Raw genomic sequence first — 21,818 nt, 5'->3', positions numbered from 1 at the left:
TTTCCCTTTTTTTTTTTTTTTTTTTTTTTTTTTGGTCCCAAATTCTTCATGTATGCAAGAAAACTCACTAGCACTTCACACTCCCTCTTTTCCTCTGAAAAGTCAGGAAAGATAACAAAGACATCAGGAGAAAACCTTTTACTAAGCAAAGCTGGCCTTCAAGGAGCAGTTCCTTGGCAGTGCCAAACTCRAAAGCTGATTAAAGAGCATCACGGTGCGTTGTCATAGTGTCTCGCAGAGCGAGTTTCGTGCCAGGCCGTCTTTGGCTGTGACCGGACCTTGAAGATTGGAAGCCAAACGTGGAACTGGTCACGGAAGTCAGTTTTGAGAAGCTAAGCTTCTAAATTTAACGTTATTTTAACCATTCCATTGCAAATAAGGTAAGACAACTGTCCTCACAGTAGCTTGCCTGTATTAAAATTAAGTTGATCTCCTTCACTTTTACAATCAAAAAGAAAAAAAAGTCTATTCCCCAGGTAGCAGTTCAACAGCAGGAGGAAAGAACACTATGAAAGAAGCTGAAGCATTTTTTTAGTCTTCAGAAAATCTAGATGACTTGATTTGCATGCCCGGACATGTTAAATAAAACATGTCTTTGTTCACAGAAYAGATGATGCAGATCAAGAGAAGTGTGTAGTAGCCTGACGAACAGTAAATGAAAACTTGCTTTGTGCCTGCATATGCTCATTTTTTATATATGGCTGTTTACTAAGCTGAAATACAGTTTGGTTTTAGAACAACTATTGTTTTTAGCTGTTTTTGTGTTCTGTTTCATCAACTGAATGTGACTTGATTCAATAAGCATTTATAGACTGGTTTATTTGCAGACTAAAACTGAGCAAAACCAACTATTCGGAAAACACAGTCCTTGCTGAGTTTGCAGACTCATACATTTCTTCTAAAATAAGTCAAAAATACTAAAAATAACTAATTAAAAGACCCCACATTTTCCTGTGTTCAATTTCTTGGAGCATTTCACTTTGCTTTTTGGCATGATACTGGTCAAGTATGCTTTTCCACTCAGTTGTGCTTAATACCTATGATATTCCTGCTGTCCATTGAGGGAAAGCTCACATGTAGATCTGTAAAGTCTTCATGATAATAGCACGTTTTTTTAAAAAGGTTTTGTTATGGATTCCTTCTCACTTTTCTTGCACAAAGGAGGTAGTACACTGCTGTTTGTTCCTGTCCTCCACATTAGACTATTCACAGCAAGGCAAAAAGTCATGTCCTGTTCAAACTCCTGCTTCCTCACAAACTTGCAGAACATGTGGCCAGACAGAAACTGACTGGAAATACGCAGTTTCTATCACTGCACGTACCAAATGCTGCTGTTGGTTGGAGTGTGTTTTAGATTCTTGTAGCCAAGATGCAAAATCAGTGACAATGTTTAAACTGACTGAAGCACCAAAACTGGTAAAGTATTACAGAACAGTTTGATAGATATCTAAGAGCCTTAAAGAGCAATGAGGCTCTTCTAAAAGTTTCATAAGGCAACTCAGTGTTTAATTGCCACTGATTAACAAAAAGTCATACCTTAAAAAACGTGTAGAAACCTGAAATCAATATAAATCCTTTCTGCTATGAAAAAGATGAAATCTTTGTGGTTTATGATTTGCTGTATATGACTAATATGCAGTTCAACTGAGTAAGTTATGAGTTAGAATATTATTTATTTGCAGGAATTCCAATCAGAACAACTCTTGATAACTCTACAACAGTCCAGTATGCAGGTCTTCTTCATCAGCTCACCATGAAAGCTAGGAGCACGGTGAGAGATATTGATCCTCAGAATGATCTAACCTTTCTTAGGATCAGATCAAAGAAACATGAAATCATGGTAGCTCCAGGTAATAGTTCTATTAAATAATCGTAGAATTGTATGCACTTGAAGTTTCTTCTTAATTCTTCATAAGYCAGGCTGGTGTAAGAAAATGCATTTGAAAATGAGTATTTAAAAATAAAACCATAAGAAGGCATTTTATACTTCTATAGATTCTTTTTTGAACATGAGTGTATCTATATTATTCACTATGTAAACAGATGTTAGCATCTTAATGTAAAGTATGCAAATTCAGAAGTAACCGAACCAAGTCCAGATCTGATTAATGCTTTGGTTACTGGACAAAAGTATAAGTAGCAAATATTAAGTATAATTTTAAAGGCARCAGATCAATTTTAGCTCTGAACAGATGCGTGTGATAGCTTTTGTTTCTAAAAATTGTTTTTCATCTGATACTGTATGATATTGTGACATCTAGCCATAGGCAGGATGTGTGGTAGATCAATATGGAGTATTATCACCAGCATAGTGACTGTGATATAATTTTCCTTAAAACAACCAAGAGAATATAGCAGCCTGTTTCACTCATGTTAAATACAAATGTTTTAGATTTGTTATAGTTGTTTCTCCAACTAAAATAGATAACAAGGCCAGATAAGCTGTGGTCAAGGAATAAAGAGTACCAGGTGAATTAGGCAAYGTGGAAGTGATTAGATGGGGGCTGAGATCCTGATGTGTGCACTAGCTAACAGAGGGTAAAGGYATCCAGGATTTTGACAAATATCAGGTGAAGCTATGCAGAAGAAACAAAGCCCTTGAAATATCCCCAGCATCGCCATGGGGGAGGAAGTTGGTGCTGAACCTGCTGCAGTGATGGGTACCATTAGCAGATCCCCTWCACTGAGGTTGTCCTCTGATGCTGACTTCATACGCAAACTCAAGCAGAGGTAGTGCACTAGATATGCATTACCTCACCTCAYTGGAATTATATATAATGCTTCTGTAAAACCAGTATGGGTAAAATCAGCTAATAGTAAGATGAAAATTTTAGACAGCTATGTATCTTGGAGTATAAATAGGATATATATTTTAAATAAGGTGTCTTGCTCATTGATTTAAACTGATGCACTTTTATTTTGCATTTGTCTTTCGGTTATTGTTAGATAGAGGCTGACTCTGTTTGACTAGTAACCATTAAAGCATATTGACCTTCAAATAAACGGTGCAGAATGTGATGCTTTTCTGTTAATAGAGAGATTAGTTATTCAAAGGCTTGATTGCCTTTTACAATAATAAAAGCTAGCAAACAAATTTTTATCCTGTGATTTATACTAACTTTCTTTTGGATGAAAGTGCAAAGTAGTGATGAAGAAAGCAGTTTAACTTTTTAAAGCAGATGTATCCCTAAGTTCATTGGATACTTTAAGGAAATCTTTCATTTAAAATAGTTACTGTTAAATAGCTATACAACTTAATTGTTTCTAAAACTGTTCCTCAAGCTTTTAGAATTAGGAGGTGAAGTTTTGTATGCTTAGAATTTATTCATAGTAAATGTCTATTCAAATCTTTCCTACTGTTATCATTTTCAAATGGGGCTTTCAACTTCGAATAAACTAGGCAGTGAACTGAAAGTACTTCTCTGCACCTACAGAAGTGGCTGCAGCTGTCTAAAGTTTATTATTGTAATAAGTGCCAACTTCCAGGTGTTTATCTTGTGGCCTGTCTTTTTACTTGCTTGTTTAAGTATCTTCACAGCTATTTGAAAGCAAATTTGCTGCTTACTAAAATAGAGTTAGTATTGTATAGTTAACATTGATGTAGAGTTTCATCTGAAATGTCAGATTTTTGTAAAAGTAGTGCTTACATTTTTAAATCAAATTTTTATGAATACAGTTGCTTTTTGATTTATATTTCATAAATATAATTTTGATTAGAGAGGAATGTATAAGAATATGAGGAAAATAGATAAAATATTTTAACTAAAATTTCTTGTATCTTGCAGATAAGGAGTATCTCCTGATTGTTATTCAGAACCCATGTGAATAGTCCTACAACAGCAATATTTTTAGAGACAGTGATGTAGCTCTACTTCTTAAACTAATATTCTTTACTGATATTTAATATCAAACATACCACTGAGTAATTTTCATAATGTGTAACTGTCATGACTGAAATGTTGCCAAATTAAAATTTTCATTTGTAGCTGTTTCAATTTCTGCTTGAACAAAACATAATGTGCATATTAAAATATTGTATGTTTATCTTGGTACTCAGAAGAGCAATAATAAAGCAAAATGTTTAAAACTTCTTTTTAATGGATATTCAAGCTATTGTCATTCTCTTTAAATTTCTARCTTTATGCTAGTGGAGAAATCATACCTCATGGGAAGTCATAGATCATATATGTGTATAAATGTGTCTTTATGAATTACAGTAATCACAGTTACATTAACTAAAAAAGAGAAATGTAAACAATATAGTTCATGTAATAACAGACTGGATTTTGTCCTGTCTTTAATTTGTGTTTTGAGTTTTCTCAGATCTTAAAGTGAAACTCTTCTGTTTTCTAATTTCTACTGACCAGAACAATAGCTTCATGTAATATTTACAGTGAGAAGTTCAAGCAGACAAAGTAGAACCAACACTCTCATGTAAAACTACTAGTTTTTGGTAATGGTAGACTGTGCACTGAATAAACTGAAACACTGACAACTATTTAAGCCTTCAGATCAATGCGTAAGTTCTATTCTCTAATGACATGAGGCAAAGGATGAGTTAAAGTTCAGAATGCTCCCCAAATCCAGATATCCAGTAGCACTGGATTTAAGACGCCTACTGCTGGTTGTCTTTAAAATAGATGCACTGTTGAAAGGTATTAAGCCACAAATCTATTCTGTTCTGAGGATGTGTGATGTCAATGTCCAAAGATGATTCTTGTGGCTAGTCTGTGCTCGTGGCTCTGCAAGGGCAGTGCTGAATTGGATCCTGCACTGGTTGTTCTCTAGGCCTCTCRTAGGGGGTAGCTTGGCTACAAGCTTTCTCCCTTGAGATCTGAAAAACAAGCTAAATTTTACTTTAGAATATATAGTGAAGCACTGTGAAAGTGAGGGGAGTTTGTGCTGAGTCTGTGCTTGAAATATTGCCCAGTCATACTGACATTTAAACTCTGGGGGTTTTGTTTCAGCCTGATGTGAACTATGGCCATATACCTTGCATTTACTTCCAAAACTAGACACTTACCAAAAAGAGTGTTTTAACCAAACCATTATGGGTTATGTAGATTATATACACGTTTTTATCAACTAATTATTTAAACTTTCAAATTTCAGATTGTTTAGCTTCAGCTGATCATAAGAATTTTTCTTGTCTAGATATCTTATAGGAAGGAAGAAAAAACAATTTAAAATGTGGGATGCCATTAAGCCTGGCTATGAGGATGAAAGCTGAAAATCTGAACATTGCTTGGGGATCTTTGTAGTATATAGTATGAATTGTGGTTGAGGTTATGAAACTGCTGAATCACTGAGCATCTCTGTGGACGTGGAGTCAACAACTTTCTATCAGGGTTTTGTTATGTATCACCCAAACCTTAAACAATGGAGAATCATCAAAAGATGCCAGAATTTTTCCCAATCTATGCAGGTTAGCTGACTTTACTGAAGAGCCTGGGAAAGGCCATATAKCACTGAAAAATGTGTGCGTGTTGGGAGCTGTCAGTATCTGAGCTTTGTGGTCTCCAAGGTTAGCAGACAGATTGGACACCCAGGAAGCAGGCAACGGGACCACAGGAAGATTCAGTGCTGTTGCATATTGAGAGGAAGGGAACCCAAAGCACAGAGGCCCAGTTTGATGGAAATGAAACAAAGAATCCAGCTGGGCAGGTCTATTCAAAATTTTAAGAATATATAACTCAAGGGGACAGTTATTGGTGGCACTTAACTGTATTAAATGCTGAGCAAGAAGAGTTTCCTTACTGTTAGAGATTTTATTTAAATTGTGCAGTGGAAAGACATCAGGTTATTTGTAATGAATAAATTTACTGACATATGTCAGTATTGCAAAAAACTAAGTTTTGCATTTGTTACCTTTTGTGTTTCTGTCACAATTTAAGACAATCCAACTTAATTATTGCTAAATATCAGTGAACCTTTATTCTACCAAAAGAGCATATAAGCATGGTATTTTAGGATGTCAAACGTGTGCCAATTCAAAACTTAGATTATCGCATCAGTCCATCCTTGTATGAATTCAGCTGTAGTTTGGGGTATTAATATGTGTTTGTGGCTAATAGGCTCCCCCCACACACACAGTATTTTCCCTCTGCCAGCACTAAATTTTGTGGAGAGTTTTACTATCAAACTAACAAACTTCCAGAATTGCAATTCCCATCAAACCTTTTTTACAGTCAAAAAAAATGTTGCTGCATTTTCAAACATCAGTAAAAGCTGTCCTTCAGCTGAAGCACCTAGAAAGGCTTAGTGTCTGGCAATGTTCTTTCATTTTTGTCTCTGATACATGTGTTCCCTTTACAGACTTTAATCCAATATTTATTAAGCAGCTGATTGCTGTAGCTTGATAAAGCACTCAAAAAGACACTTAAGCCAAATCATTAAAATTAAACACACGCTAAATCATTTTCTTGAAAAATGTTTTATGTGGAAAAAATGGCCTTAAGCAGATGCATGTAGTCCTCAAAGGGTCAAGTACTGCTCACAGATTAGTTTCTTTCACTGTTCCTATGAGACACATAGATGCAGATGAGAGGGCAAAGTTTGGTCCCATTTATAATTATGTAGGTAGTAACAAGTGCTGTGCAAACACACGGGCTGAGCTGTGCTTCTGCAAGATTTTTCTGACCAAGACACTCTCTAACCAGGGTTCCTTGAAGGCTTTGTAATATACAACTTTAGCAACATCTTCACTAGAGAGCACAAATTGAAATACTGTTTCATTTCCTGATAATTTGTTCCTGTTTTGTATTAGCAAAAAAAAAAAAAAACTCAATACGAGTATAAACTTTCCACTTAAGTTTTGCAGTCAGAAATGGAAATAAAAATAGTTAAGTCCTTAGCAATCCTAAYGGAAAATCCTAGTTAGCACATTAATCCGAACAAAGATGGGCAAATGAGCAGTGGAGCAGTTGAGGCAAAATATAGGGAAGCAATTTTTAAATTACTTAAGCACCACAAGTGTGTGTGACAGCTCAGTCAAGCTGTCATTTAGGTGAAACCAGCAGAGATTTTACCAGTCATGTAAGATTTAGAATATTGATACAATTAACTGGGGGGAGCAGGGGAGAAGCTGGGGGGGAAGTCATGCTAAGGGATTCATTTCCTAGGTAATCACTTTGCCAAGTGAATGTCCAGTGTGTCAGAAAGGCTGCTGTCCAGGGCAAGGCAGCCTCCGGATTGACTTGTAACACGCTAGTTAGGCCATCATCCAAGGGAAAGACTGTCAGCATCGCGTGCTCRGGGTGCGCAAAGTAAACTAAAATAGAACGTTCTCCTAGAATCTGCCTCACACTTTATTTTTGGAAGTACCRTGGATTTTCTTCAGCATGCAATTTTGGAAAACATGTAGTTCCTCACTGGGCAGCARCCTTTGCCAGCTATCTATCTATCTATCTGATTTATTTTAACATTTCATTCAGGGCAGTTCATTCTCCTAAATTTTGTTCATCTCACATTAAAATAAAACTTTAAATATTTCATTTAATACATATTCAATGCTTTTGGTAATCTAGCTTTCTATGAAATTACTTGTTCTTTAGACKTGCAGTTATCACGTAATCTACTTCACATAATGCATATGGAAGTGTCAAATTGTGTATTTTTCAGCTATGCTTTCCGCTCAACGCGTGTAGCTGTGTAGTCTCATGTTAGTACACGTACTGACTGTACTGACTACAACTGTGGGACACAGAGAAGGTGATTCACAACGCGTCTGTAAGATTCTGATCACCTGATTAGTTGGTCACCTGTACAGACTTACAGGAGTTTGTGTTTGTGTGTTGTCAAGTCTCAGRAGCGCGTTCTTAGGACAGGATTTTTGAAAGGAAGCATAATGGTAAGGAAGGTGGTATTAAGTATTAGGTCAGAATGGTCTGAAGTGGACCATGTTTATTAACAGCATTTAGGATGTTCACGATCCATCTAGGAGCCCTGAAATGTTAATACAAAATTCTCTTACTGCCAATGAATGAATTTCAGACTATGTATTTTGTYGTATTTAACAGTACTTGCCAATTAATTTCAGCGAGAAGTTCTTCAGGTTTACTGMTGACACGAGGACACAAAATAGGCAGCACTTCACGTACAGCAGTATTTATGCAGATAGACAGATGTGTACGTGTGTACCTCATACAGCTACTGTTAACTTCCCGAGAGGAGTCGGAGCACACTGSATTCCGTGAAGAAACTTCACTGACCGTAAGTGCTAGTGATAGTAACCCTGCACAGGCCAGCTTAACAGTGTGTCACAACCGCAGCTCAAAGTGTGAGYGAGAATATAATATTTTGAAGAGTTATTCAATTAGTTTGAGTAGCAGCAGTGATAGCAGCACTTTTAGAAAACATCCGTCTTCCCTAACAGGAACCAGTCCCAGCTCCACCRTCTCAGCTCAGTGGGAGGCATGTTCTGGAGCGGGCCCACAGAAAAAGCCACGGGAGGCCTAAATAAACTGATGTCACCCCTTTAATTATGTTCTAATTATTAAGTTACTACCTAGAGACAGCAAGATAATTCCCCTATTGATTTTTCAAGTCTCAAGCAGCTATATCAGAGAAGCCAAGAGAATTCCAAGTTTGTGTTTCCTCTGCCTGGCACCTGAACAAATTAAATCTCTGTTTGTAGAAAAATTAGGCCATAACAACATGGCTCACTGTGGGACTTCACAGTACCCATGGGAGAAAGGAAGACTGATACCTGGAGAGAAAGCCTAGAATGTCCTACGTTAATGAGGCGTAACAGCGGAGGTACAGGCAGACCTAGTTAGATCATAGCATAGATTTGAATTTCTCTGCATTTCAGGACATTCACATTTAGGGACCGAGCAGGCCTGGAAGCAGACTCGAGTAAAAAAAGAATAAAAATAAAAACTGCAGGGACTATTAGGAAAGTTGAAGCCACATGGAAATTGCAGCTGATTTCTTGAGCATTGTGGACAATCTGAGGGGGGGATCTGAATTCTCCTTCAGCTTGCAGCCACGTAGAAAATTGGCTAGTCTAAACACGTAGTTTTTGATCATCTCCGCAAGTGCAGGGTGCCGTTACCTTTAAATAATAACCAAAGCACTGAGAAGTTCTTTCTGAGGGAGAAGTGCAGAAGTCAGCGTTAGCTATCAGCTAGCAACAGGTTTAGGAAGCATTGCTTAAATGCCACCATCACAAAGAGCAAAACAGCACAGAGAATAGAAGCGCAGGCTAAGAAAGTTAGCTGTGATATGGCTCATCGTTAGAAGTAGCACTTAATGGCACTTTGCATTTTCAAAGCAGAATAGGAACGCAGAGAAGAATGTTGTGCTGAAGTAGCTGTCGTCACAGAAGGAGCAGCAGAGATTCAGCTTTCTTGGGTATTTATGTCTGTAAACGGCACAGGATACTCATCGGCATCATTCGAAGAAACTGGAGTGACTTTTCAGACGTGGAAGGTAAACTCCTTCCATGGGAGTCCACGGGAGCAAATTACTGCTCCCCTCCTTGTGCCAAGGGSAGTGAGCACTCGCCAGTGTTAGTCAAAGCTACCTCGGTGCCCGGTCTCAGACCAGTGCCTAGCGCTCACTAAGCCACAGCTCCTGCCATCCAACCTTTGTGCTGGACAAAGTTCTTCAACACAATCTTTGGTAAAAACCTGCTGGAAATATCACGGTCAGCCTCGATAAGATTTCTGAGGCAYGAGTGTCTTGCAGTATTTCACTGTCTAGTTCAGGCTGGACCCCAGAGCAGGGCAGTCAAATAGAGCTAATTAATACACAGTGACGAAACACGTAACTTAGTAATGGAGCACTAGCTTCGTAAGGGATTCACACTGCTGCTCGGGGAAAAGCTACTAGTTTCTTTCCAGTTTACTAATAATCATCTGCAGTGATTTATAAAATAGTGCCCACCATCAGAATTACCTATTTGTCTGCCAAAAATCACRGCTGTACGCACAGATTTCTGGAGCCATGTTGGCCACCTACGTGACGTCCAGCACATGCTACTGAATCATAGTGAAGAAACTGGAAATGCTCCCACCTCCTCTCAGGCAGCAAGTGAGCGAAACACAGAAAAACGCTCATTCCCCAAGTGAGTGCTCTTACATAGAAAAGTGAGAAATCTCCCTGGTTAGACAAAGATTTTCTTTGCTGTAACATTTCGTTGAAGGGAATATACAGCTGTATCATAATCCAGAGTAAGATGAGACTCATGACATCATTGATAAATCTGCATTCGTTATGATGCCAGATGATTTTTCACTGCAGAATATTCTGTGGAGTCTTCCACAATACATTATTCCAGGACCATTCACGATATACTTGCCATTGGCCAGCTCACATGACAAACACAGTCCGTGTCTAAGGGGACAATCTGCAGGACCAGTTTTCTTCCWTCTACTAGTTTTTCAAGAGAATAACTTCCATGACTCAAATGAAATTATTCTGCATTCACACAAGCTTGTGTAYCCCATTTTGGAAGAATTTAAAAAATACAAGTAAGATTCGAGGTTCAGCAAAACGCAAAACAGGGAGTTATAGGGAATAAAATTCAATATCCTCACTATACCACTGCATTTTCAATTCAATTTCTTTTCAATTCGTTTCAATTCTTTTCCTTTAGGGAAACAGAGGAACCACAGACACCTTCTACTTTTTTATACGGCTGCAATCCATGAGTAAGACCACAGAAACTCTCTCTTGGCTACTTCACTTCCCCTGTTTTCTCTGTGCAGGCGCCCAGCTAATGCAGCAGAGTAGTACAATATGTTACCGCTTACCTATGGATTCATTGTAAAGACAGAGTATGAAATAGGTCATTGCTCTTTGCAAAGAAAGAGCAGCGAGGAAGCTACTGGCCTATTGAAAAGGCTAGAAGCAATGGATCTACTGAATACTTAACACACATGTTTTAACCTCAACAAAGTCACCACTACCGAAAGTAGCCAACAGATAATTTTGTTCTAGCAAAATGGGGTTATTTTACTGGGTTTTAACATATTTTACACCTACAACATCTCACTTAAAATAATGCATTTCACCCTCTGCTTTGGCTTAGAGCATCAGAAAACATGTTTTTACAGAAATCAGATCTTATTTTCAGCATTTCATAAAAGTAATCACACTTTTCACTTATTTTCCCTCCACTGCCGATGTTCTAAAAGATAAGGTATGAAATTTTTCCTATTGTCACAGTCTTATTATGCAGAAACTTATTTTTAAGTGTTCCATTGATCACCATTTCCTGTTCAAGGAGGTTATGTCTAGCAGCACCATTTGCATTCAAAACAAGCAGAGCTACAAGGAGAGAGGAATTTATTCATGCACACCATTACCTCAGCCCCGTGTCATATTAGAAATTGCTATAATCTGTAATATTTAGATTAGAAGTATAAATCAAAACAAACTCATAAGCCTTTTGGGTGTGGAAGTAGCTCCCCTGAATTTCTTTTAAGAAAGATAGAGGGAAAAGGAGCTCCACATTTAGGACCAAGCGTTCCAAATTGGAGACGTATCTTTTCAACTTCTGCAGTAGATCATACTTGTAGACAATATTTACTCAGTGCCTGTGAATCAGCTAAGCATGGCAAATAATGAATGTACAGACATTAAATGTACACAATACAGAAAGTCCCTACATGAAAATTTGGCAAGTGAATGCCTAAATTAACATTAGCATATTCAAATTAAGGCTTTTGTGAGAAAGTTGGCTATCTTCAGACTCTGTTTCACAAAGAACGACAACAGTGGATATTTTCTTAGTGCAAAGGAAAGCATTTCAAACAACATTATGAAATTAAAAGACTTATTTCCTAGGCAAACAGACCAAGCCGTGCTCTTTCCTCCACCCAACATCCTTTACTACTTGTAAGTATTAATGTTGCTTCAGGAGATAAAGAAATCTGGAAGGTGCTTCATAATTTCGGCTCTACTCAGACACCCRTAGTGACAGACGTTTCTAATATAGATAAGAAAGATGGAGCGGATATTAAACTGGAACATCTCCCCATCTACTCTTTGTTATTCTAGCAGAGATTTACTTCAAGCACCTTCTCCGCRCTGGCGAACGGGTGTCAGTTATTGCAGACGGCACTGTGGTCTGCCCGCGAGGAAAAGGCAGAGGTGTGTGTTAACATTCCCCCATCTGGGGGAGATTTGATATATTGCACATTGTCATAAAAGAATGAGGGTGCACCGAGGAGGATGCTGGCAGGGGAGGGGAGGAACTGGAGAAAAGAAGGATAAACAACAATATTCACTTACTYGGTAAGTAAACAAGGGAAAATTTCCAACACCTGAAATTACAAATTTTCATTCATATAGAGATTGATATTTGCTTTAAAATATACAACATTGAAAAGCAATATATTGCCAAGCAAAGATGGGAATTCTTTTCTAGTTCTTAGCAGTTTTCTGTTGYGGAATCTTACCATTTTCCAATGGCAGCATATACTTGTAAGCGCAACACACTTCAGCCTTTGAGCGAAGACTTGCATTTCTTTTCATCTTTTACGTGTATTTAGCTCGCGAATCCCCCGTGAGTCATAGACCACAGGCTGCACACCARGCTGGTTTGCTTTCGTGTCTGGCCATTAGATGGCAGACAACAGAACGACCATTTCTGCACATCGTATCTTGAGTATACGGAATAAGCATGAAAATGCTGCTGCTCTATAAATTGGCTAGCTTCACATCCACTAGCAATAAAATACTCTGAATCCCAAAGGCCTTTTAAAGTCACTTTCCTTCTTTTTACTCCCAAACTGTACACGGCAACAACCTAAATCCCACAATAAAAACATATAACAGCCATTCCTTCCTCTTCTCCTTACAGATTGCATTCAACTTTAAGCAGAAACATCTTCCTAGTCTCCATCCCCCATCATTTCTGCAGTCCTGATTCATCTCTGCAATGAAGTAATTGGTCTCATCTGAACTATGAATGATTTCCCCATGGCTGGATTTCTCAGCAATATGAGAAAATACCTAATGTTGCTCTCCTATTAAAGAGATGTCTAAGCAAGGGAATATAACTGCACATTTGTAGCCCCATTTTTGAATCAGCAGTGCAGTATTTGCAAGGGTATTACCTATCTGTGTCAAACAGATTTTGTTTTTCACAAATGAGTGGCAATGTCTACACACACCTGCCAACATTGAGAGCACAYATGCAATGCCCAAAGATAAATATTAAGTATGCAAACATGTTGTCTCATATACGCAATCCCTTTCTGCTCTTCAGAGACCCACCTGAAAACCCACTTGTTGGTACAATCACATTGTTAATCTCCAAAGAATGCCACAAGATTAACGGGAAAACATTCCCTGCTATCGCAGCAACAGCAGGAAATCTCTATTGCTTGAACGAGGTGTGACTGGTAGCACTCTGCATCTAAATGAGGAACTATGAACATATGCAACAACAGCGTGAGAAACTTTGGCCAATATAAGCTATGGAAATAAAAAGTGCTTTATATACGTCTTGATTAGCTATGGCTTCTGTCCCATGTGAATAGTATCCAATCAAACAAAACAAACTAAAATCCCCTACTAYTTTTCCAGAGGTGTAGCCCTTCATTCAGGTTATCTGAAAGAAATCCTACCTACATGAAAGCTTCTGCAGGACAAAGGAGGATCTCGGTTATGGAGGAGTTTCACCTCTGAGTAGTCCACCTTCATGAACTGTTTGAATCATGCCTGTAAGAAGAAGAGGCAATACAATGTTAGTCATTCAAGAGCTGTATCCCACCTAATAATCAATATTCAAAAAACTTTCTTAAAAAGCCCAATATACTTTAGAATCACCCTAAATGTTGAGAAAGAAATGAATATTTATATGCTGTTACCTACTATAAATATGCTGGTTCTAAAATTTTAAGAGAAGCCGCCCAACATAATACTGCAAAAAACTATTTCTCCAAGTTATCATGCTTCTTCACAATAACTTCTCATTATTCTATTATTTAAAAAGGTGTCAGTCTGAAGAGATCTCCTGTGTGGTACATCACGCTCCGGGCACAGTGCAGAGTACGTAGTGATAAATTAAAAAAAGGATGAATTCTTTCACTGTGTGTGTAAAGCACCGACAAGCAGTCAGATACAGTATTGCCCTTCTCTGAACTGGGAAAACTCATTTCACCTGCCTCCATCCACTGCAGCATTTGAGGCTCAGATTTGAAGATCACTTGTCCATGCATCTTGTCCAGTTTCCATGCCAGTTCAGCCTTCAAGCACAGCTGAATATTCAGTGGACAGAYCCTACCTGTGAGTCATTACTATACAAGTCTGGATTTGAAGTTAACCAGCCAAGAACCAGTCACTCAACACTGAACCACACATYGAATCAACCTTGCCCACTTGCACACCCGCTTAATCAATTAGCTGGGGATTCATTCATCTGCTGCAGAAACAATTACTTCTGCATATTAAACTCAAGGGCTGTGCACTACATTATCTTGATCAGAAATTAATATTTTGGCATGCCAAGGTTTGAAAATGTGCCCAAGGAACGGAGACCACAGCTGCTAGTGCCTAGTAATGTGCTACATGATATTTCAGAACCTGTCTACCGCTCCAAGCTTATTACACCATATTCTCCAAACACAGCACAATATACAACCTGGTCATTTTTAGCACACACTGCTGTTGGCCTCTGAATACACTTTTATGCACTGCAATTATGGAATCTGTCACTTAAATGTGGAGCTTATTTTTAAATTCTCCATGTGGGTAATGAATAGCACTATTTTATTTTATTAATACTGTTACTAGATCAGAAGGTATTTCATGGCCTGTATTCCACATGCTGTGGAAATAATTATAACAGATACTACATTAGAGTATGTGTGTTTGCATCATCTCCTTATGCTATCCTTAAATATACAAAAGGATAAGTATGAATCCCACATGTGGGAAATTGTTAATATTACAGCACACAAGAAATCTTAGTGAACAGCCTCGTAATATATTATTCATTACACGCAGCCCTTGAAGAATCGGAGTTCCCATGACTACCGTATAAAACCAGTATACTCATAGCATAAACTGTGAGTTCAAAAACATGTCCCAGTACAGCTGGTTACTCCTTAAGTTACCCCAGGAAAGGGCAACGACGCAGGTTATTGTTCGGTGCAAAATGACTAAACGTGAGCGACACGTTTTGTAGATGGGAACTTTTATGGGCATCACACCTCACGCGTGCCGTTCATCTCCCTGGGGCTCCGGGATCCTCGCTTCCCAGACCTAACTCTTGCGCCRTGTTACCACGGCCTCTTTAGACCCTTAGTTCTTCTCTCACTTCCGTGGTCCACGGGCATAGATTATCTCGTGACACATCTTTGTTTAGCAGCACTAGAAATTTCAACGAAGCTCAGAATACGTTGCACACTGTGCAGAAATACACATGATAAYGCCGGCGCAATCCTGTACTGTCTGGAAGATACTCATAGCATGAGCCAGAAATACTACTCTCAGARATGCCTGCATCATCTTGAAGCCCAAGTATTTGAAGCAGTTTTGGTATTTTTCTCTGAGATTTTGAAAGCCTGACCAAATTTTGAACCTACATTTTTATAGGCAGAAATATTCATGGGTTTAATTTTGCATCTGCAATTTAGCCCAGTTGGGTATCTTAAAACTTTTCTATCACATTAGTAAGCATGTGCACGTGTTATCACTCCTGTTACAAAGCTGCTTACACACTACCCTTCTTCAATAGCTCGAGAGCTCTCAACTGGATATTCATGTATAATTATTTTCACATAGTCATCCTCTTCTTGGGAGCATTCACATCGACCTGTCACTGGAAATAATTGCTGCACGTTATTTTGGGCTGATACTTTACACATACAATGAACAAATGCACAAAGAACACACCATGTACAGATACAGCGAAAATCATTTTAAAGCCACTATTCTCAGGTCTAGACGGCGCAGGACTGATTTAACACCGTTTTAAYGAGGGAGTGGGGGAGTCCTAGGAGCTTTCACACGGAAATATGGGCTGCTATTGCAGGATTTCCTTCCATCTTCCCATGTATCCGAATTCGTAAATCAGCTACCAGTGTTCCAAGCTAAATGTTCACGATTTCTCTTTCCACCCCTTCCAGGCTCATGGTTGTATTTCCCTGCCTGTCATTACGCTCTTCTGAGATACTAGCCAGGTTGTCCACTTCATTTCTACCTTGTTAATTCAGCCAGTTCCTCTCAAGAATTGCTCTGTCCTCATTAGTATATTCACTTTCTCTTGTTACTTCATTTCAGTGCATTTACTTAAGATTTTCCTCTCTGTCTTTTTTTTTAGAGCATTTGGCTCACAGGTTTGGCCAGACAGGCAAAAAAAAAAAAAAAAAAAAGCCCTCACACAGGAAGACATGGTAAAAATAGAAGTAGAAGCAGTAATTTTGAGTATATCAACTAAATCCTTTTTAATAAATTCCTATTGTAAAGATCTGAAAAATGAAACCATTACTATCCAGTAATGATACAGCACGTGTGCACAGCTCATTCCGGCAGAAACAGAACTGCCTCTAACCCAAGGAGTCTACATGTAAAAAGTCACCTCCTGCTCCATGAAGACAGGCCCCAGAGAGCAGGACGCCCATAGCTGCATCTGTACCGAGGTGYTAGTGCAGGGCTTATTCCAGCACTCTCTTGCAATCCTGCGTGCTGCTTCTAAGAGGTTTGCTCACACCACCTGGCTCTGTAAGGAGAACCTGGGCACAGGTGCCAAAGGCTGTGAGTTACAGGCACCAGGACAACACCCTTCACGGGGCGCATTGATGTTCATGGGAACAGCTTACTTCAACACCTCCGCGTGTCTGGCCTGATGCCTGGGTCCAACGCATCAATATTTTACTCTCTGAGCACTGAAAATAAAAAGGTTATCTTCGGGAACACTCTGTAACCTCCTGAATCTGCAGATTTACCAAGAAATGAAGGCACTGATGGAAGCCTTTTAGAGAAACCCATCCATGTGATCACAGAGCTTTGTACATACCACGTGCATTAGGTAAAGCCAGGCATGACGTGGTGGCTGTCCAAACTTTCAAAAGTCCAAAGACTCTGGAAAGACACCAGGCTTCAAAATACAACTGATGGGACTTCCTCTCCCCCTGCCCGCAATTACCAAAGCCACCAAACTTGGTGGAGGACGAGCAACTGGTCATCTTCTCATTGAAGTCAAAGCAAATTCAGTCACTGACTTCAGTAGGAGCTGCCTCAGGCATTAAGAGCTTGAAAAAAGGTTTTGAACTACTAGCTTTTTGCTTAATTTGAAATAAAAAGCATCTGAAACATTCAAAAATTTTTATTTTGTAAAAAAGTGAAAAGGAACTTAAAGACAGATTAATTAGCATTAAAGCTGAGGTCTTGTAAGGCAATTCCACCTTGACATGGCTTGAAACTGTTGCTTTACAAACTCACAAGAAATGAAGTTTCTGATGCAAATAGCAGATACTTTAAATTTTCCACTCTGTTGCAGTGAACAAACAAGGAGGTACACAAACAATGCGTTTTGGTCGGTTAATTGATATTATTCTGATAAGGGATTCCATGGCCACCATCTGTACACTTCTCCCAGGCTTCGGCTCTCACTAGGCTTTAAAACACTAAAATCTTCTCACTCCTCAGGAGCTAGTGCCCACCCAAAATTCGGTTTAGAAATTCTTATGGCTTACACACACACACACACACMCCCCMAAAAAAAAAACACAGTTTTGTTGTCATACCAACCATTATGCCTTTGGATCATCTCAATGACTAATAGCACCTATCTCATGACTTTTAAACTTGACAGATGTCAGCTTAGCATCATATTGAGAAGAGAATAATGTGCAACTTATGCTGCAACTAAGTAAATTGCTGTAAACAAGCAGCATAAAGTCACTGCCAGTAAACAGAGCAGACAACAATTCTAAAACAAGGTCTGTGGTTTCCAAATTGCCTGCATTTCATTTTAATCTTTCAAAAATACTAGCACAAAATAGACCTTTGTTAGTGTTTTTAATACTTCCTCTTAYGGATCATTAATTATAATTCTCAAAAAATCCCTATGATTCTGAAAATAACAGTTATACTTGTCTGTGAATGTTGTCTGCAAGTACATCATGATCATCTTAGCTATATTTATTAATTAAAATTATTTGCCAAATACCGCCTACTGATAGCTCTTGATCTGCAGTTATTTGGGAGCTTCTAGTCACCAATATTTAAAATTTATGTGCTGGGCATTCACAGTTTGATACTTGGTCAAAAACATACATCTAGTCATTTGCTTGTGTATGCAATTAGCACGTTTACAAATCACCTCGGCGTTCTCATGTAAACATAGGTCTGAATTAGCCTAGCATAAGAGTTGGTACTGTGAATATTCATTGCCGACCAGTAGCTGTGCTCCTCAGGCGTCAGGTGCTTGTTTCTACCCCGAGTCGAGACTCCCCTGCTCAGCGGACATGCAAAAAGAGCAAAGAGCGCTTGCCTGGAAGAGGACGAGAGCGGACACAGATGGCAGAGCGGCGCAGAAAGGGCCCCACCATCCTCTGCATGCAAGGACAACTGCTTTGGGAACTAATTTTCTGAACTGAAAACTGWCTGAATCCCATCTCCTCAGGCATGAGGCAGAAAACTAAGTGATTGCAATGGAGAGAAACTGTCAGCTGAAATGCCAGTATGAAATCCCTAGGAATGAGATTTAGCCAACTTGGCAAAAGCAGGTGCATTCCAGATGTGGATCTTTCAAAGACTCTTTGTTTATGCAGACAACGTCCCAATATTTCAGCAGTTTACGTATTTGATGAGCCAGAATCTGGTAGCAGATGCTCCAGTATAAACCCATCCTCCACTGCCAAAGCCATTGAAATTACTCYGGATTTACGGCAGTATAACTGAGATCAAATGTTTCTGAATGAGACCTTTTGCTCCTTGGAGACSTTCAAGAAACAGAATTTTTTAGAAACATTTCTCAGAATTACTACAATTAAAACTCTGATGAATCTTTCCAACGTATTTGATTGCAAACAACCCATCCTGCTCTGATTCAATACGACACCTTTTCAGATCAGCATCTTAGAAAGAAAGGTTCTTCTTACCACAGTCCCCTGGGGCCAAGGCCTCAGAAGCGTATTTTGACAGAGCCATAGATTAGTGCAGCACTAGACAAGCATCCCATATAAGCAATTTGCTAATGGCTTCTGTTTCTCCTGACTGGAAAGAGGAGGGAAGGGAAGGAGGTGGAACAGGAGCCTGGAAAGCACCAGAAGAGGAGAAAAGAAGTGGTGGRTAAAATAGATTCCCCAGGCAAAAAAGGAGGCCAAGATATCTTGATACAGTTTGGAATATAGACTATTGTGTCATACCCAGACCACTGACTTTGGTGGGATCAATATATCATCCAGATAAGTAGTAACTGATGCACTTTATTACATTTAGTGGGAAGCCTCCCCAAAAAAGCCCCAACATTTCCAGTGCTGTTACAGGTGAAAGAATCATCCCTCACACATCAAGTCAGGAATTCATGCCTTTTGCAACAGAAGATCCAAAGCACCATTTTGCATATATTCATAAGACCTTAAGAAAAAACCTGAGATGAGTCCTATTACAAGAAAAAATAATGATCTGCACAGATATTTTCTTAATACTTTATTAAGTATAGAATACAGAATACGCTGTCCACGTAACTGCTCCTGCACCATTTGCCAGATGTTGTTTGTGTTACCACAACACTGTAGTCATATTAAAAAGTAAAAAATTCCAAGTTCTGCTGGCTCCTCAGCTTCTACCGAGGGTGCTGTCCTGCTGCAGGCTTTCAGCAAGACACAGTTAAGCAGACAGTAACTGCAGATTTCACTTCTCCATTGACCTGCAGTAGCACTACGAGTCAATTAGTGGCTTAATATTGCTCAGACATTCATTCAACCTTGAAGTGTGTAGATTTTCATCTGTCTGACTCTTACTGTTTAAGAGAGTCCAGGGAGAATATTTACAATTGATGGGTTGTGACCACCTACTTCTGAAGGACCAAAATGACCACAGATTATCTCTGCAGTGAGTGTAGCTATCCAGCTATTTTCCAAGAATTCAAAATCAAAGATAATGTTACTCAATGGCCAAGTTTTAATGTAGTCTTAGAGRAGTGCTGCTTGCATTACTGTCTCATTTGAAGCATTGCATCTTGCAGAATCTTGGCTCTGTAGCATCCCTTTCTCTTGTTCACTCTATTATCTGATAGTCTATTAACACCATTAGGAAAGAAAACTGCGGTTAGTGGTAAGAAAATATTGGTCAACAATGATGTTTCCTTTTAATAATTAAAATGGGAAACATTTCATTTTCCRATATTATTAAGAGAAAATCCTGCATGTTTTATATTTACACCGATTCAGTTCCGGTCACCTACAGTCACTCTCATTTGTATTTCCACAGCATGCTAGAGAGATGCCTCGTGCTCCTGATGCGATACACGGCTGCAGATTCAAATTTGTCAGGAGCTTCAGAAAGTTCTCAGCTCTGCCAGTTTGGGCACGGYTGCTTCCCGCTTTGCCACGGAGCTGTTAAGTATTGATTTGCAGAGTACATCTTAASAAACGCACGTGCTGCTACAATGCCCGTTGCCGGGAATGCACACAGAGAGTTAACTGCATAACAGATCTAAAACGTAGCTACTGTAATTTGTATGTCCAAATGGGATTATCCAAAGCTTTTAYGTGCTCGCCCCACTTCAACTCACAAGTCTAACATGGGAGGTACCACGCGCTTCCGGCCTCTTGCAGGGAGAGCACAGAAACGCAGGGAAAAGGGTGCAAACTCTCGTAGGGACATGGGGGAAGAAAGAGGCAGAGCCTCTGCTGAAGTCAACAGAGCTGTGATGATTTACACCCGCTGCAAGTCAGCTCCTTAACCTACTAAAGCAGGCTGCCGGAGCGAGGCCTGGGCGGCTGCAGCGAGCACAGCTGGGTCACAGCCGTGCTGCTCCGTTTTTGCCTCCAGCATCATTTGCAAAGCAGCCAGCTAAAACTCCGGTTCCAGCCCCGTTACTGATTGGGGTGGCTGCTGATGTGTGAAGCAGAACACAATTATCAGATCCTGGATTAAGCTCGCGTGACTGGCCGTCAGAAGAAACCTTATCTTGATGTGTAAACTCAAAGAATACGCCGAGGCAGAGAGCTGAAGGGAAGCGAGCACGGCGCGCACAGCGCCCGGCCCSTGGCTCTGCCTTCCCACGCACGCGGCCCGAAGCACGCAACCTGCTCCGTGCGAAGAGCACCAGGTAAAACCGGCAGATGGAAACGATACTGTAAAAGAACAACTATGTCGGTGATTTATGTGTCTCTGCCTAACTGTTATCAAGCACAGAGGGGCTTATCTTCAGGTGATGTGTTCATGGCACTATCTTTAGAAAGCACTAAGAAGTAGGAACTATCTGTCATGACAGCACACAAATATCCCAAACTGTGCCCCCTTTATAATAGATGTCTGAAATCAAGTAACAGTGGCTAAGGAAAATTAATGTCTCAAGAACAAATTGAAAAGGCACTTTCACAAGCTGAGGAAATGACCGCAGATCCTTTCAGGTATACGCGCCCCAGCTGAAGACCTGCATCTCCCCCACGTTTAGCTATAGGATGTGATTTTTGCTCCGTGAGTACTAATACCTTTGCTTATGGGAATACAGAGGTTCCCTTGTAACAAGGGAAAGGCCTGTGAAGACCAACACAGCAGGGCGGTAATAGTCTCTAACTCTTTAATGCCTTCATTTACTAAGGTCATTCGCCCCCCAGATTTTGCCTAATGTTTGCTTTCTTAACTCCAGCACTCCCCACCCCATCATGATGTAGCTTACTGTA

General features: G+C 39.5%; 1 protein-coding gene and 1 long non-coding RNA gene across 2 annotated transcripts in view; one reads left to right on the top strand and one right to left on the bottom strand.

Moving 5' to 3' along the window:
* The window catches only part of LOC146595068 (uncharacterized), a 558,681-nt gene extending 545,058 nt beyond the window's left edge, over positions 1 to 13,623 (bottom strand). The window contains exon 1 of the long non-coding RNA XR_014896018.1: positions 13,585 to 13,623. This is a non-coding gene — a long non-coding RNA (uncharacterized LOC146595068). The remainder of the gene's footprint in view (positions 1 to 13,584) is intronic.
* Positions 49 to 4,498, top strand: DYNLRB2 (dynein light chain roadblock-type 2). The gene is made up of 3 exons (XM_085306497.1): positions 49 to 214; positions 1,683 to 1,850; positions 3,786 to 4,498. The coding sequence occupies exons 1-3, from the start codon at positions 49 to 51 to the stop codon at positions 3,827 to 3,829; spliced, it is 378 nt and encodes a 125-aa protein (XP_085162623.1). The 3' UTR covers positions 3,830 to 4,498.
* Positions 13,624 to 21,818: the final 8,195 nt, after the last annotated feature.

This window comes from Rhea americana, unplaced genomic scaffold (genome assembly GCF_003343005.1).
Source record: "Rhea americana isolate MKP2758 unplaced genomic scaffold, rheAme1 scaffold_24, whole genome shotgun sequence".
Taxonomy (NCBI): domain Eukaryota; kingdom Metazoa; phylum Chordata; class Aves; order Rheiformes; family Rheidae; genus Rhea; species Rhea americana.
This window is presented reverse-complemented; position numbering and strand designations above follow the sequence as displayed.